Source organism: Ranitomeya variabilis, chromosome 2, assembly GCF_051348905.1.
Source record: "Ranitomeya variabilis isolate aRanVar5 chromosome 2, aRanVar5.hap1, whole genome shotgun sequence".
Taxonomy (NCBI): Eukaryota; Metazoa; Chordata; class Amphibia; order Anura; family Dendrobatidae; genus Ranitomeya; species Ranitomeya variabilis.
The window spans coordinates 852,411,012-852,430,049 of record NC_135233.1 but is presented as its reverse complement, the minus strand read 5'-3'; the positions used below and the strand labels follow the sequence as shown (position 1 = coordinate 852,430,049).

The window sequence follows — 19,038 nt, the reverse complement described above, 5'->3', positions numbered from 1 at the left end:
GGGTTCAGATATGGAAGATGAGGTGGTGGATGACTATGTGACTGACCCAACCTGGCCGGAGGACATGCAGAGCGAGGGCAGCAGCACACATGGGGAAGAAGGCATATCACCCCAACAGGCAGGAAGAAGCAGTGTGATGGCCACAGACAGAAAACGTGCATCTGTTCCCCGTAACACCAACATGAGGGAAGTTGCCATTCCAACTGTTAGATCTTCCCGAGTCTGGTTATTTTTTAAAGACTCTGCCGATAACCCCAAAAAGGCCATTTGCAGCACCTGCCATGCCGGCATCAGCAGGGGTATCAAAACAACTAGCCTGACCACTACCAGCATGATCAGGCACATGGCAGCAAAGCACCCGACTTTGTGGGCCAAACTCCAGGCTCCAGGACCACACCACTGCTTCTTCCACTGTTTTGCGGAGAAGCCAATCCCAAGTACACCGTGCATGTGAGGATGCCTCTAGCCCTGCACCTGTTGTGGCCCACAGTCAAGCAGCACCATCATCAAGCCCGTCCACATCCTTGTCCCAGCACAGTCTTCAATTGCCTATAACCCAGTCTTTAGAACGCAAGTGGAAATACTCCGCCAACGCCCAATAGGCCACAGTCCTAAATTCTAATATTTCTCTTCTGCTTGCTCTAGAAATGCTGCCTTTTGGGCTCGATGAAGCTTTCCGCAATCTGATGGTGGCGGCTCTCCCAAGGTACTCGGTCCCCAGTTGCCACTATTTCTCCCAGTGTGCCGTACCGGCATTACACCAGCATGTGTCCCACAACATTACCCGTGCCCTCAATAATGCTGAGAAAGTCCACCTAACCACGGACATGTGGACAAGTGCTTGTGGGCAGGGATGGTACATCTCACTGACGGCACACTGGGTTAACATAGTGGAAGGCTGGACCCAGTCAGACCTTGGGATGGAACACATCCTCCCCACGCCCTACGTCAATCTGGGTTGCCCCAAGAGTCTACAGCTCCTGCACCTTCTCCTCTTAATCCTCTATGTCTGAAATCAACACATCAGTCAGAAGCTGGAAGCACTGCAGCACTGCCTCCGACAAGCGGCAACAGGCTGTGCTGAAGCTAATCTGCATAGGTGACCAACTGCACAATGCAGAAGAGTTGTGGACAGCGCTGAAGAGCAGTCAGATATTTGGATGACACCGCTGAACCTACAGCCAGGCATGGTCGTGTGTGACAATGGTCATAATCTGGTAGCAGCTCTGGGGCAAGGTGAGCTCACCCACGTACCTTGCTTGGCCCATGTGCTTAACCTCGTGGTTCATCGTTTTCTGAAAAGCTACCCGGAGCTGCCGGATCTGCTAGTGAAAGTACGCTGTCTGTCTGCCCATTTTAGAAAGTCAGATACAGCTTCAGCCGCCCTTGCCATGCAGCAGCAGCGTTTGCAGCTTCCAGCTCACCGGCTGGTGTGTGATGTCCCCACGCGCTGGAACTCTACGCTGCTTATGTTGGAAAGGCTTTGTGAGCAGAAGAGGGCAGTTGTTGATTACAAACATCAACAAGGCTATCGATCTTCAGTTCAGACTCCACACATAAGACCTCAGGAGTGGACATGGATGTCCGACATATGTACCATCCTCCAAAACTGAGGACTGCACCATGATGGTGAGCGGGGATGACGCCATAATTAGCATCACCATCCCGCTTCTCAGCATTCTGAAAACCTCTCTGCTCACAATTAAAGAGGATGCATTGCAGGCTGAGAACAAGGACATGGAGCAAGGAACCATACAGGGGGATTACACACAGCCCAGCCTCATGTCTTCTCATCGTGGATTGGTAGTCAATGAGGAGGAGGAGGAAGAACAGGAGCTACTTTCATGTGCTATAGACGCACAACAAACATAGCTGTCATACCGTCTGTTCAGCAGGGATGGCCTGAGGACAGGGAGGAGGAGGATGAGGATGAGGAGGACAGCATGGTCAGTCATCCTGTTGGTGAGAACATGGAAGTCTTGCCTGTTAGCAGCCTGGCACACATGGCTGACTTTATGTTGCGCTGCATTTCACGTGACCCTCACATTATAAAAATTTTGGGTTGCACTCATTACTGGTTGGTGACACTTCTAGACCCATGCTGCAAGGAGAAGTTTCAATCTCTTCTACCAGAGGCAGAGAGGTGTACTAAAATGTTGCAGTACCAGAGGGCCCTTGAATTACTTAGAAAATTCCCATGTGAGAACTCTGGGCAGATGTCAGAGTTTGTTGCACAACCAAGGAGTCCAAGCGAGAGAGACAGAAGTACAATCCAGCTCAGGCAGGGGAACAATGGCAAAGTTCCGTGACAGTTTTCTCAGACCCTCCCATCGTGACGCCACAGAGGCAAGGGGTGCTGTCACAAGAAGTACAATGTTTGGGAAGATGGCGAGGGAGTACTTTGCAGATTGTACAAACGTCCTCCGTGATTCCTCTGTGCCTTTTAATTATTGGGTATCCAAGCTGGACCCGTGGCATGAACTGGCTCTCTACGCCTTGGAGGTCCTGGCCTTCCCTGCTGCTAGAGTTCTGTCAGAGCGGGTTTTTAGTGCCGCTGATGGAATTATCACAGATAAGCACATCCGCCTGTCAACTGAAAATGCCGACAGGCTGACTATTATAAAAATGAACAAGGGCTGGATTGGGAAAGACTTTTGCACACCACCAAGTGAAAACAGTGAAATATAATCTCAAATACATTCTCTTTTTTGGGGAGGTGTATTCTCATGCACCTCTTCACAACCACACATGGGTATACGCTTGCACATTTGGTCTGTTTGTTGTTATCCTCCTCCTTATCCTTATCTTCATCATCCACAACCACTAGATGCCCGGGGTGAACGTGCTCTGTACAGTTATAGGCCAGTAAATTTTGGGGCACGAGGGCTGTGATGGCACTAGTTTATTTAGTAAAAACAGGACCCCACATTGGGGAATTGGGCATTACATTACATTGGGCCTACGTCTTAAGTCTGTATCCTGCAGTGTGTCCTTCACCTGCCACTAAATCACCAGGGTGAACGTCCTCTGAACGGTGCATTTTGGGCAAGGGGGCTGTGATGGCACTAGTCTATTTTTAAAAAAGGTACCCCCATTGGGGAATTGTTTGGCAGTTCATGCACTGCATTACAAATCTCAGTGACCCATACCACTACATTGGGCTTACTTCTTAACTCTTCTGCAATGTCTCATGTTTAACTGCCACTAGATCATCAGGGTGAACGTGCTTTATACTGTTATAGGCCAGTGAATTTTGGGCAAGGGACCTGTGATGGCACTAGTATATTTTTAAAAAAGGTACCCCACATTGGTGAATCCACATCCTTGTTTTCAAAGACTTGATAACATTTGTGTACCTTAAAAAGCTCTCTTAAAAAGCTCTTATTTGTGTTGCCTGGTTGCTCACATTGGACACAATACACTTCATATAAATTTGATAAAGCATTGCTGTTAGTTTGGCTCAGTAGTTCATTATAAATATTTCTTTGTCGACTATATTAGTTTCTATCCTTGAGGGCCATAACTTTGGCTGCCTCAAATGTACAAATGGCGAATATAAAAATGGCGATTTGTAACCAAGATTAAAATACTGTATACCCAATGCATTCAGACAATCACATAGCTGCACTACTTGTAAAACATTTAGAAACGTGATAGACAATGCTCATGGTGACACAATCTTGATAAACGTTTGTTTATTCAATTCACAAACAGTTCTAAGCCTCTATATGTATGCTGTTTGTCATTGAAAAACATTAAGGTTTACTGAAACTATGTCAGTGGTGGTTGATCTAAATCCTTGTGGCTTTTATTTTCTAGGGGTTTATAGCCCCTCGTCTGATGAGTCCATGATATCTCAGTTTCATCCAACCTTGAAAAGTGGCCACTTGAAGGTCTGGGTGAAATTAGAGTTACTACATAATGTAAATCACTATATAAGACCTTAGAAACATGACTAAGACAGATGCCAAAACTGGGGTACCTGTACATGCACAGTGTGCTGATACCTGCATAATTGGGGACGCCCATGCAGTGTAGGTAATCTCCCAGGGGTTCTCTGTCTTGGTGTTGCTTCTCTGATATTCCAGATGCATGATGTTTAAAAGCCTCTTGGTGATGATCTAAGTATACTGTATGTAGTTAATCTTCATATATACGTAATCATAATATTTATTTAATCCTTATATGTACTTATTAACCTGTGTATGTTAACATATACAAAAGTGTTCACACTCACACTATTCAATCATACTATTCCTTGAATTTTGTAGTTTGCAATAAAATTGCCTTGTATTGCAAGTATTTGCCTTTCTTAAAGCCGTATCTGAACCTTAGTGTTAAAAACATGTCAAATAAAATTACAAAATTCTCCTGTAAATAATTGTGCAAAGAGGGAACCATCATACCATTAAAAAATACAAGTGGATTTTCATAGGCCCATCCAATATGTGGGTTCAAAGGCGTAATGGGGTGCATATGACTGACTATGCAGCTGGGCTGGCCTTGCTGCCAATGTGTAAAACAAAGGAGTATGGAGTACAAAATGCATATTATGAAGTGGATTTTAATGGGCCCATTCAGTATGTGGGTTCCAAGGCCTAATGGGGCGCATATGACTGATTATGCAGCAGGGCTGGCCTTACTGCCAATGTGTAAAGCAAAGAAGTACAGGAATACAAAATGCATATTGTGAAGTGGATTTTCATGGGCCCATCCAGTATATGGGTGCCAAGGCCTAATGGGGTGCATATGACTGACTATGCAGCAGGGCTGGCCTTGCTGCCAAAGTGTAAAACAAAGGAGTATGGGAGTACAAAATGCATATTGTGAAGTTGATTTTCATGGGCCCATCCAGTATGTGGGTTCCAAGACCTAATGGGGTGCATATGACTGACTATGCAGCAGGGCTGGCCTTACTGCCAATGTGTAAAACAAAGGAATACAGGAGTACAAAATGCATATTGTGAAGTGGATTTTCCTGGGCCCATCCAGTATATGGGTGCCATGGCCTAATGGGGTGCATATGACTATGCAGCTTGGCTGACCTTACTGCCAATGTGTAAAACAAAAGAGTACGAGACTGCAAAATGCATATTGTGAAGTGGATTTTCATGGGCCCATCCAGTATGTGGGTTCAACTCTTATTGGGGTGCATATGAAATGGTAGCAGGGCAGGCCTTGAATTCAATGCAACACTTTTTCAGGAGTCCCCCCCTCGACATCTTATGACAGGGGTATTGTGGTGCGTCATAATTCTTGGCAGCCCATTCACTCACAGAGTAGGCTACAACAGCTTAGGAGACCCACTGTTTCATAATGGCCCTTTAAGAAGATTAATGCCACCTGATGCACCAGTAAATATACAGGTCCTTCTCAAAAAATTAGCATATAGTGTTAAATTTCATTATTTACCATAATGTAATGATTACAATTAAACTTTCATATATTATAGATTCATTATCCACCAACTGAAATTTGTCAGGTCTTTTATTGTTTTAATACTGATGATTTTGGCCTACAACTCCTGATAACCCAAAAAACCTGTCTCAATAAATTAGCATATCAAGAAAAGGTTCTCTAAACGACCTATTACCCTAATCTTCTGAATCAACTAATTAACTCTAAACACATGCAAAAGATACCTGAGGCTTTTAAAAACTCCCTGCCTGGTTCATTACTCAAAACCCCCATCATGGGTAAGACTAGCGACCTGACAGATGTCAAGAAGGCCATCATTGACACCCTCAAGCAAGAGGGTAAGACCCAGAAAGAAATTTCTCAACAAATAGGCTGTTCCCAGAGTGCTGTATCAAGGCACCTCAATGGTAAGTCTGTTGGAAGGAAACAATGTGGCAGAAAACGCTGTACAACGAGAAGAGGTGACCGGACCCTGAGGAAGATTGTGGAGAAGGACCGATTCCAGACCTTGGGGAACCTGAGGAAGCAGTGGACTGAGTCTGGTGTGGAAACATCCAGAGCCACCGTGCACAGGCGTGTGCAGGAAATGGGCTACAGGTGCCGCATTCCCCAGGTAAAGCCACTTTTGAACCATAAACAGCGGCAGAAGCGCCTGACCTGGGCTACAGAGAAGCAGCACTGGACTGTTGCTAAGTGGTCCCAAGTACTTTTTTCTGATGAAAGCAAATTTTGCATGTCATTCGGAAATCAAGGTGCCAGAGTCTGGAGGAAGACTGGGGAGAAGGAAATGCCAAAATGCCTGAAGTCCAGTGTCAAGTACCCACAGTCAGTGGTGTGGGGTGCCATGTCAGCTGCTGGTGTTGGTCCACTGTGTTTCATCAAGGGCAGGGTCAATGCAGCTAGCTATCAGGAGATTTTGGAGCACTTCATGCTTCCTGGCACCTGCTCACAGTGCCAAAACCACTGGTAAATGGTTTACTGACCATGGTATTACTGTGCTCAATTGGCCTGCCAACTCTCCTGACCTGAACCCCATAGAGAATCTGTGGGATATTGTGAAGAGAAAGTTGAGAGACGCAAGACCCAACACTCTGGATGAGCTTAAGGCCGCTATTGAAGCATCCTGGGCCTCCATAACATCTCAGCAGTGTCACAGGCTGATTGCCTCCATGCCACGCCGCATTGAAGCAGTCATTTCTGCCAAAGGATTCCCGACCAAGTATTGAGTGCATAACTGAACATTATTATTTGATGGTTTTTTTGTTTGTTATTAAAAAACACTTTTATTTGATTGGACGGGTGAAATATGCTAATTTATTGAGACAGGTTTTTGGGGTTATCAGGAGTTGTATGCCAAAATCATCAGTATTAAAACAATAAAAGACCTGACAAATTTCAGTTGGTGGATAATGAATCTATAATATATGAAAGTTTAATTGTAATCATTACATTATGGTAAATAATGAAATTTAACACTATATGCTAATTTTTTGAGAAGGACCTGTAGGCCCTGTGATTTAAGAGTCCCTCCTTTGTAAATGAAACAAGATGGGTCTGGTTATGTCAAAAAGAACAGTCCAACCGCACCCTACAATCGCATTGTCTCTATGGACATCAGGGCGCACGTCTTTACCAGGGGGTCCATCCCGGATAAAACATCCAAAACCAAACTGAAGAAAAGGACAGCGCCACACCGGACAGTTAAAAAAGCAGCTCACATTTTATTCTGCCTCCTGCGGCAACGTTGTGTCCTGCTTGACAAAGGTCTTCGGACCGAAACGTTGCCGCAGGAGGCAGAATAAAATGTGAGCAGCTTTTTTCACTGTCCGGTGTGGCGCTGTCCTTTTCTTCAGTTTGGTTTTGGGTCTGGTTATGTGTCACACACCACATGACAAGCTAGGGATGTTAAATGTTACAATGACATTTCCCAGTGAATGCATTTGTAGTGGTTGAAAGCAATGTTAAAGTTGAAAAATGCTTTAAAAACGCAGCGTCTGAACTAAGCCTAAGAGGGCGAGGAAATTTTCAGTCTGGGGTTAAATATTTGGCCTTACAGGCAAGTCATTAACCTGCAAAGGATGTACCTTGACATATTTCCAAGCAAAACCCAGGGGGGATCGCGGTAAAAATATTTGGGTCTCCCATATACTTATATTGGGCTCGTTGTTCTGGCCTAGTACCCGAGTATTCCAATCTGCTCGACCTGAGCAACGAGCATCCAAGCATTTTAGTGCTCGCTCATCACTAGTAAGAACATGCGTCAGTTGCTTTATAATATTTAATTTGGGAACTCGATGTATTAACATTTGATATTTTATTTTTCAATAACTGATTAGACAACTTATGCAGAATATTATGCATTCATGATCACATCTATTTCTAATGTAATGTCCTCAGATAACTGAGAAATATTTTTTATAAATTAGGTAATGGGACCCACTGTGAGGATATTGATGAATGTGAGACCAATATCTGCTCACCTGATGCAACCTGCACTAACACAGTAGGAAGTTACATCTGTACTTGTAATGATGGATTCTCAGGTGAGTTCTTACTTGTCATTGATTCTTGTTTTAACTGTTTATTTTTAGTTGTGTTAAAAAATGTAGTTATGGCTGTCAAAGTAACAGGGTTCCTGATACGAATATATATTATAATTATTTTTCAGAATCTGCTGAAAATGTAAGCTTTTCATACTACAAGAAAACATCATTTTGAGTGATACTTATAATATACTGATATTTGGCTGTAATCAATTAAGGTCATTCACTACATTATACATTATGCTCTTTTCATAGGTGATGGATATGATTGTGAGGCTCTGACATCATGTAAGGATGATGATGATTGTTCTCCTGATGCAACGTGTAGTAATATAGCAGGAAGCCTCTTATGTACATGTAATGATGGATACCAAGGTAATCACTTGTCACTAGAGATGTCTGTATATACAACCCCTAACGGGACAGTGTCTATAGTCTCTTCAATAGCAATGGCAGAAATCACAGAGACCTCAAACATGTGCAAAATGTGATTTTTCACTAGAAATCTGTTGGCATGAACGTTCTTTTTCTTCTCACTAACATAATGTCACATTGACACTAGAGTCTTTGTGCAGCATGTACAGTATTTTCATTAGTTCAGACTAAAAGACTTTGGTTTCAGTTTTTCCAACAGAATTTAGTATCTTCCATTGAGGCTTTATGACCATATTGTAAGACAAGTGTGGATTGGCTCCTAATCACAGACTTTAGTAATAAGTCATAATTTCTGTATTGTGATCAGGTAATGGGTCATATTGTGCTGATATTGATGAATGTGGAGGAAAAAACAACTGTCCATCTGACGCCACCTGTACTAACACAGTGGGAAGTTATATCTGTACATGTAATCCTGGATATACAGGTAAAGTAATTGAAGTAACAATCTCATATTATATGCATGCACATAAATGTTTTATTTAGCAATATTTTTTTATAAACTAACCCTGCTTTACTGTTCTCCACAACTTTATCCCTGACCTGTCTGGTGTGTTCTTTGGTATTCATGATGCTGTGTGATCCCTAATGATCTCAAACAAACCTATGAGCCATTTACAGATCAGCAATAGTTATACTGAAAATATATCACACACAGGTAGTCTCAATTTACTAATTATGTGATTTCTAGAGGCAATTGGTCACTCAAGATTTTCTTTAAGAGTATCAGACTACAAGGGGTTGAATATAAATGTACATTGCACTTTTCAGATTTATATTTTTAAAATAATTTGACAATCATGTATCATTTATTTTACACTTAACAAATGCTTGCTACTTTGCGTGCATACAATCTTAATACGATACATTTATGTTTGTGAGTAACATGGAGAAATGTGGAAAAGTTGACGTTGTATGAAAACTTTTTCAAGGCGCTGTTTACCAGTGACTCTGAGATTGTTTTTTCCTCACACACTATAAATCATGTTAATGGCAAGTTTATGTTGATGTGACATGTGTTTATGTGATGAAAATTGAAATGTTATGCCCTTAAAACAGTTACCATACTTATACCACTAAAAATAATTAATAAGAAACAAGTTCCACAGTTCTTTACATCAGTATAATTTTTAAAATATTTTTTTTTTTTTAGCTTTGCAGTAATTTTTTATTTTTCTATCAACATTTCTGTTTGGAAACACTTCACATTTAAAGTAACTTTTAGGGGCCTATTTGTCACAAAATGCCCAAAAGTGACCTCATTATAAAAACTGCACCCCCTAAGGTATTGAAAACTACATTTAGAGTGTTTGCTAACCCTTCATGTGCTTCACAGGAATTAAAATAAAGTGGAAGCAAAATATGAACATTTTGTTATTTTACACAAAAATTTCCTTTATACCCATTTCTTTCTTTTCAAGAGCAACAGTAGAAAATAGACCACAGAATTTTTTTGTGCATTTTCTCTTAAGTATGACAATACCCAATACGAGGTCAGAAACTACTGTACTTTTCAACCAAAGTGCAAACTCAGAATGGAAAAAGCCCCATATTATAGTGCAGATTTTGCTGGTATGGTTTGTCAAATTGGCAGAGCCTTTGAGGTGCTAGACCAGTAGAAACTCCCACACAAACTACACTACTCAATGAATTAATTGAAAGGTGCAGTCATCATATTGACATCAAAGGTGTTTCACAGAATTTTATACTATTGCATGGTAAAGAAAAAATAATTATATTTTTACAAAGAAAATGTTGTTTTAGTCACATATTTTACATTTTCACAAGGAAAAATAGGTATACATGACCCCACATATACACAATTTCCCTTGAATGCTGGCAATATCCAATAAGTCGCTGCACTCTACTGTTTAGCCGCACATCAGGGCTCGGGAGGAAAGTGCAAAATTTTACTTTTGTCAGAATAGGTTGTGGACTCCACTTGCAGAGCCCATAAGTGCCAGGAATCCATCAATTGACCCCATTTTAAAATTACAGCCCACTGAAAATAAATCTATTAATGTGGAGACTATTTTGACTCCATGGGTGTCTTACAGAAACAAGCACACAGTGGATGTTGCGGAGTAAACATTGTAAATATGACATTGTACGTAGATTCAGATAAATTGTACAACCCAATGCATTGTGCTCAGCTCATGCTTCTGGAGACACGCACCCTGTAAATTAAGTTGGCTCTCCTCGCTACAGTAATGCCAAGCATGTGGATGCTAACTGCTTTTGTGCATGCCTAAAAAGACAGACACCATTGGATCATAGGCCAGACGGAGTCCAGGTACACCATCTGCCTCATTATAGGGAATGTTTCGTTAAAAATTTTGACTGAGTCTTGTATTTCAGAGATTTGCATGGAGACCTTGATATAAGAGTTCAGCATAGCAGATAGAACTAGCACACACACCAAAAAAGAGTTTTTGCATCACCATATTTTGAGAGCTGCAATTTTTCTATATTTCTTCCTCAGTCATGAGGGCTTGTTTTTTGCAGGTAGAGTTAAAGATCTTTTTGGTACCTTTTTGGGGCACGTAACGTTTTTTGTTCACTTTCTGTTCTGGTTTTTGGGTGGCAGAATAAGCAAAATACATCAATTAAGATTTTTTTTATGTCATTCACTGTTTAGAAAAAGTGATGATAGCTTAATTCTTTGGATCAGGACAATTACAGTGATACCACAAATTTTTTTTTATGCTTTACTGCTTTTACACAATATAAACAATTTTACAAAAGAAAAAAATAGTTTTTGCATCACTATATTGTGTGAGCTGTAGCTTTTTTATTTTTGTGCTGACAGCCTGTGAGCTTATTTTCTACAGTTGAGTTTTTGATCTCGTTTTGTTCCAGTTTTTGTTCGGTGGTATGATGAAAAAGCATTGTTTTTGCCACTTTTTGTTGTTTATGTTTTTTTGTTGGAGTAATTTTTTTTTGTTCTTTATTTTGTGTTTTTTTTATATGTTTTTACCATTTTGTTTTATTATTTTTTGTTGAGTGGGATTTAAACTTTGCAATGCATTAGACCTGCCAGTTTGCACAGGCAGGACTCCTGTAGGCCCTGTTTCTGGCTGAGTTTAACAGGACACCATAATTGGCTGACTCGAAGCTCATTATTTGACTTTCGGCTGCCATGACTATCATTACCTCCCCGTAAATGCTGTGCTGGGGTGCCGCTGGGATGATACAGGTAGTCTCTTCTCTCTCTCAACCGTCATCATGCTGTGATTGCTATTGATCATGGTATTTATAGGGTTAAGCAGCTTGGGAGGACTGTCAAAATATGTAATTGGGTTCAAATTGTGTTATGGTTTGCATATTCTTTTTTCAAGAACCGATCAGATAATATGTGAAGATTAATACATTTTCATTATCACATCTGTTTCTTGTGTTATATCCTCAGTTAACTGCAAACATTTTATATTAATTAGGAGATGGAACCCACTGTGAGGATATCGATGAATGTGAGACCAATAATATCTGCTCACTTAATGCAACCTGCACTAACACAATAGGAAGTTTTATGTGTACTTGTAATGATGGATTCTGGGGTGAGTTCTGATTTGTCGTGATTCATATGTTTACATTAAAAGTGTAATCAATTAGGCAATTTAATGCAGCATGGATCCCAACAAAAATATTATTTTTATATTAAAAAAGCTTTTACTTTAGGTGACATTATGCTTTTTTCCTAGGTGATGGATATAACTGTGAGACACTAACACCATGTACAGATGACAGTGATTGTTCTGATGTTGCAACATGTAGTAACAGAACAGGAGTCTCCTTATGTACATGTAATGATGGATACCAAGGTAAAAACTCCAAATTAAAGAATATGTTAAAACAGTAAATTACATGTATAATATAAGGTATGCACCCAGAAATTTATATTGGGAGGGCATGGGGTCCCTGTAATTGTGAGAAGTGATGATTGCAATGTAATATTTTAGGCTGCTTAGATGTGTAAATATAAGTCTAGCTCACAATGTTCGTCACTGTGAATATAAAATCAATGTTCTGCCTCTGAATGTAAATGTAGCCACTGTGGCACCTCAACATATATGAAGCCACCACTGTGCCCTCTGATTATATATGAAGCCACCTCTGTAACCTCTGTATAAACAAAAACACTCAGCTCCCATTAGACAATCCTCTAAGGTGCTGTTTTCGCTCCACTTTCCTGCTGAATGATGATGACACAATGACATCTTTTTGACACTGTCATAAACAACGCACAGAGCGGCAAGGCATGAAGAGACTCGGATATCCTTGCACCACCACTACTATGTCACATCTTAAGGACATAGATATAAGTGAATACATCCATGACAGTGCAAAAACCCAATAGCAGCTCTTTTGTTTTGCCGCAAAGTTAAAAATAAAACAGCAAGATGTGTCAAGATGGGGTCAAAGCAGTTGGACTTTCTACTATAGGTGCACTACTGATTAATATTACACTGATTAAACAGGCCACCACATTCAGTATGTTAATAATGTATGAGGTTGTTATTTACATTGTGCAGGCCCCCCAATCATAATGTGGAGGACACATGGTCACACAGACCACATATAATTTGCCTGATACTATTCTCCTCATTCTTTTCTATTCTGCATTTTATTCCTTCTTATTTTATTATAGATGACAGGGCAAAGGCCAATTTCATTAGGCCATTCTTGGGACAACTGGTTGGTTGCAGCTGGTCCCCAGCTGCTTGGTTTCCCCTTTTTTATAGGTCCCTGATTACCTGTAATGAAAAAAAGGCAGGATATTTCATCTGTTTAAACCTTGGATGTTCTGAGCAGTTGTCGGATTCAAAGAAGAAGATTGAAGACCTCAGGATGGAACAGCTGATAAAGGAGCTGCTGAGAAGAGCCAAAGGAACTGGTGAAGAAGACTGGCTGCCTTGAAGCCCTGATGTTAGCCCAAGAGGATGAAGTCACCAGTTAACAGGGAGAAGACAGAAGATCAGATGGAAGAAGAAAATGAGTCCTACAATCAAGCAAGCTGTAAAATCTTACAGAAGAGGGACCTGTAACTCATACTCACCCTTCCATTGCAAAGTCAGAAGAGGAATCACCTCCAGAGGATGTCACCATATGTCACCAGGAGCAGAAGATCATTGCGAGATCTGCACCATCATCAAGCAATGGCGGTCGCCGATGTAATCAAACCCCCTCCTGGAGGTTTCATCTAGCCTCCATAGCTCTTGTACCATGGCCAGAAGGATCATGACCATGCTACAGAACACATCACAACCCAGGAGACTGGCAGTGGTGGCAGTATTACAGTATTACTGTAGAAGATCTACAGCAGAAGAAAAGAAGGTGTCGGCCATGCCATCTGTAGAGTGGCGACACCAATGATCACCACCTGTGGTGGCTATGAGCACAGAAGGCACCTGCCTGGGAGACACTGCTGTAAGATCAAACCCGAGGACCGGCATGGATGGTGAGAACATCCATGTTCCCCTGTTTGTGCCGTGTAGTGACAGTTTAATTGAACTTAAAGAATTGTGTAGGCAGATTTTTGCAGAATGCCTGTCTAGCTCTGATTTTAAGTCCAGTGTTGGGGCTAAACCCTCTTTATTCCAGAGTAATATAGTCAGTGTGCCAGCGCTAGACAGTGGCACAGGTGTAGCAGAATCCTGTTTTACGGAGGCTATTACCAGTGAGTTGTCTTTGCTAGGTTTTCATCTGACTCCTGCAATTAAAGAGAAGATTTGGAATAGAGAATTTGTAAATCTGTTGTCCTTAGTGCCTTTAAAAAGATAATTTTGTTAGGGGTGATAATAAAGGAAGTCAGATGACAGGAGAAAGAATGCTTTGCATTCATTCAAAAATTGACTGCAGGCTTGCTGCATGTTGTCAGCTGTTTTAGGCCAGAAGCATCCAGAGTGTTTCAGCTGATTATTTCAGCACATGGATATAGTGCTGGTGGTATATCGTAACTTTGGCTGTATGGTTTGGTACTATTACAATAAGGCATTTAGATAAAATCTGGCCATCCACCCATCTATGAGATGGAGGATAAAGGATGCCAGCTTGTGGATAAATCTGATGCTTCTACAGAAGAATACCATGCCAAGACAACCTAATCTTGGTCAAAGTATTAGCAAAGGCATATGCTTCACCTTCAACGAGTCGACATGTAAGTGGTTAAGTGATTGCAGATATATGCATGAGTATTCTTTATGTGGCGGCCTGCATCCCATGTCAAAATGCTTTTTAAAAATAATCAGTCATCCCAGCAGCAGCCAAATCCTAAGGCGGTGTTCCCCAAGTTCAGTCCTCAGGAGCCACCAACAGGTCATGTTTTCAGGATTTCCTTAGTATTGCCCAGGTGAGAAGTCCATCATCTAGAAAGGCTACAATTCCATCACCTGGGCCATACTAAGGAAATTCTGAAAACACGACCTGTTGGTGGCTCTTGAGGACTGGAGTTGGGGAACACTGTCCTAAGGAATCCTTTTTTTCAAAGCCGTGACAATGGTGAATCTGTGAAAAATGCTTTAATGGCTAGAACGATTCCTGGATAGAGAAAAAGTTCATAGTTTTCAAAGGTTTTGATTTTGATTTTCTGTTCCTAACTTCAATGGGATTGGTTGCTGTTGTTCTGATAATTTAAAATCAGTTTACGAAAATATAGTGGAGGAAAAAATAAAAAAAGAGGTTTCAATGTGAAGCATTTTAGGTCCTTTTACCCCTCCTTTATTTAAAAGGGTTTAGCATTTCACCACTAGGAAAAGTCCCTAGAAAGGAGCAAGTCTCATCTAGGATGATTCTTCATCTATCTTACCCAAAGGATTATTCTTGTTAATGATGATGAAGTAGACAAATCTCAAGCATCTGTAAGGTATGCTTCATTCGATCAGGCTACTGACTTGTCAAAGACTTATGACAAAGGAGTTCTATTGGCTAAAGCTGACATTTCTTTTTTCTTGAAATTACATGGGAGCTCTCCTATTTGTAAGTTATTTTCAGTAAAGCAAGTGTTAAAAGGTTTAAAAAGGGATTGTTGGTGTCCAGACGCTAGCCGCCCAGTATACATAAATTTGCTAGCAAAGTTATGGTATAGTTCAAGTCAGATCTACTTCTACAGTTGTGAATTATCCTTGCTCCGGACCACTCTTGTTTTGGCATTTATTTGAGCCTTGAGAATAGGAGAACTAGTTGCTAACAATAAAAAGGGGGAACCCAGCTTGTTAGTTAGTGACATTAGTTTAGCAGAATATGAATTAGTTATTTGGATTATGAAGTCTAAAACAGATCAGTTAGGTAAGGGATGTAGTATTAAACTGAATACAATCCCAGATTGCCCGATATACCCCGTCGTAAATGTAAAAAATTGGTTGAGAGTTAGGTATAACATAAATGGCCCTCTTCGAATGCACAAAGATTTCTCTCCATGAATTAAATTCCAATTAAATTCTGTTTAAAAAAAATATATTTTGCTCATTTGAATGTGGGTGATTCTAAAATTTAATCACACTGCAGGAGCAGTTACTGAGGCAGCTAGTTTAGACCTAGAGTACACAATCATCAATAGGATCTAATAGATTTAGAATTTATATGGGGCCTGAGTTACTGCTATCAGGTTAAATGGTCTTTTTAGATCCCTAAATTATATGGATAGTCGGCCTTTCATCTTTCATCTTCTGCTCCCAAAAAAGAGCTGTAAAGAGAAGCTATTCTTAGAATCTTTCTTTTGATTCATCTGATTTGAACATTTCTGGTGCGGTTAAAGGGGTTTATGTTGGTTTCATCTTGGGGTTGAATTAAAGGAGTTAAGTAAAATTTTACTATCCCTGAATTTGGTGATTCTTCATGTAGGTGGCAATGACATAGGCAAATATAGAACTTTTGATCTATTATGGGCTACGAAAAGGGATATATTCCCCCGAGACTTGTCTGGACATTAAAAGGTTTTTTGTTCATGGAGAAAATCCGTAAAAGGGTTGCTAGATAGGGCTTTGGAGAAATTTCTTCTCATGCTGGGTGGTTTATCTTTTAGGGTGCACCCAAAGCGCCGCCCCCTTTTGTACGCACAGTGATTCCGGATGTCTTCATTGCACACGTCCGGAATCTCCACACCCCACACATAGGGCCCTGTGCATCGCCGCAAGGTAAACAGACATGCTGCGTTCTAAAAAGACACGCCACATGTCTGGAAACGCAGGGCCACCGGATGCATGTTCGCATGCATAGTGGAGATGGGATTTCATAAAATCCCCTCTACTATGCTGTAACATCTGGATGCTGCGGGTTGAACGCTGTGGCTGTACGCTGCATTCAATCTGCAGCTAATCCGGATTTAATCCTGAATGTGGACACATACCCTTAGGCATGTGATGTTGGAGGGGTTTCCACCAGGTTTGTTCAGAAACGATGGTGTTCATTTTTCTGATACTGGATTGGACATTTTTTATTTGGGTTGTCACAACTGAATAGAGAAGTGTCTGTGGTGTTGGGGGGAGGGTCAAGTCTTTTGAGACTTCGCGTGTGGATAATCGCCTGGCTTATGATGAGTGAATTTGGCCATTCAATGATTTTCATTAGTTATTTAATATGTTAAAAAGTTGGTTATCTGTTTTAATAAAAATGTGTTATTAACTCTTACTAAAACATTACAGCCTGTTTAATCCATCCAAAAGTTGTTTCCATTTATTCTTTCAATGGTACTTTATTTGACATAAAAGAGTAGGTCTTGTGTTACCATGCAGATCCCCCCATCATAATATGGGGGACACATGGTCACACTGACCACATGTAATTTGTCTGGTACCTTTTTCATTCTTTTCTATTCTCCATTTAATTCCTTCTTATTTTATTCTAGTTGCCAGGGCAAAGGCCAATTCCACCAGGCTATTTTTAAGTCAACTGGTTTCAGCTGGTCCCCAGCTGCTTGGTTTCCAGGGTTTTTTTTAGGTCCCTGATTCCCTGTCATCAAAAAATTGCCGGATAATTTATTTAAACCCTGGCTGCTAGGTTCAATGAAGAAAATTAAAACCGCCCGCCCCCCTCTTCTTTTAATATCGTGATTAGGGTTGATCGAATGGCTCTAGTGCTTACCTAGCTGCCTCAGAAACCTGGATACCTGGAGTGCTCCAGATAATCAGCTGTCCGGCGCCGCAGCTGCATGTGTCGTGGCTGTGTGACAGTCACAGTAAACCGGCTCTCCATGCATGTGTTGTGACTGTTACACATCTGCGACACAAGCAGCTGTGGCACAGACAGCTGATTATCGGGAGCGCTCCAGGTATTCAAGTTACCGAGGCAGATATTCGGTAAGCACTAGCGCTATTCGGAAAAGCACTTATCCGCAGCCCTAGTTGTGAAGTTTACCAGTGGGATAATCGCCCGAGTTATTCTGGGTGGATTTGGTCATTAGGTGATCCTGATTAGTTATTTAATTTAAAATAAAGTTTATGTCTTTTAATAAAAATTTGATACTGACTCTTGATAAAACATCATGGCATGTTTAATCCAAAAGTTGTTTCCGTTTATTCTTTCAATGGTATTTTATTTAACATAAAATAGTTGGTCTTGTGTTATAAGGGGCATTTACATATTGGTTGATTGGTATGAACTATAGTTTTTTTCTCCTTATTAAAGAGAACCTGTTAAATAATTTTGTAATGTAAGGTAAAGGCGTGGCTATAGTGGTGCTGTAATACTGACTACATTGATACCTTTGGTGAAAAAAAAGTTAAGTTTTCTGAAAAATTACTTTTGGCGTACAGGAATTGTACTTTATATGGGGTCTTCTCCTCCCTATCTGTGATTCCCTGTCCCCTCTGCCGGCCTCTGGTCCTTTCATGACCTGCCTCCTCTGTTTGAAATATCAGCAGGGGGCAGTTATTCACAGACTGGAGGCAGGCTGAGGGGTGGGGGAATCACAGATGGGAAGTAGAAGACCCAGTGTACAGTCCAATCCCTCTGACCCAAGATCTAAATAGCAGAAAGCTTCAAATTGTGGTTAAAAAAGAACAGCAAAGCAGATTTCTTCACCAAAAGTATCAATGTAATCAGTATTACAGCACCACCATAGCCATGTATTTGCACTATAAAATTGTGCTCTTAGGTTCTTATCAATTAACATAAGGTGATAATATCATGTATAGTACTTACTAAATCTCCGAGCATGCCCAAATACTCGGAGGAGACCCGAGCATGCTCGGGAAAACCCAAGCACCGAGCATGCTCACTCATCACTGATAGTACGTCTTATCATTAATACATAGTAATAGACTTTGGCTGCCATTTTTCCTGTAGAATTTAGTACAATCTGTTGATGCTTTATGTTCAGTTGTTCTCACAAGACAATATAGAACGTAAATGAAAGTGTGGACAATTATTCACAGGTTTCAGTAATAAGTCATCATTTCTGTGTTGTGATCAGGTAATGGGTCATATTGTGCTGATATTGATGAATGTGGAGGAAAGAACAAATGCTCAACTGATGCCATCTGTAATAACACAGTGGGAAGTTATATCTGTACATGTAATTCTGGATACACAGGTAAGGACAATACATCAGCAATATGGGAAAGTAATGGAAGTGAACCATTATAGAGTTTGTCTATGTTAAAAAGCTGATGCAGATATCACAGTCCATATACTATTCCTCACTTTA

At 40.8% G+C, this 19,038-nt stretch overlaps 1 protein-coding gene across 13 annotated transcripts in view; it reads left to right on the top strand.

Moving 5' to 3' along the window:
* Positions 1 to 19,038, top strand: part of LOC143808019 (uncharacterized) — a 428,145-nt gene that overhangs the window by 204,049 nt on the left and 205,058 nt on the right. For 11 of the 13 annotated variants that reach the window (XM_077290231.1, XM_077290232.1, XM_077290230.1 and 8 more), the window contains exons 51-56: positions 7,845 to 7,961; positions 8,217 to 8,336; positions 8,704 to 8,823; positions 11,834 to 11,953; positions 12,098 to 12,217; positions 18,805 to 18,924. In XM_077290231.1, coding sequence (XP_077146346.1) covers positions 7,845 to 7,961; positions 8,217 to 8,336; positions 8,704 to 8,823; positions 11,834 to 11,953; positions 12,098 to 12,217; positions 18,805 to 18,924 — 717 coding nt within the window. The remainder of the gene's footprint in view (positions 1 to 7,844; positions 7,962 to 8,216; positions 8,337 to 8,703; positions 8,824 to 11,833; positions 11,954 to 12,097; positions 12,218 to 18,804; positions 18,925 to 19,038) is intronic. The other 2 variants (XM_077290228.1, XM_077290233.1) reach the window with 2 other exon arrangements.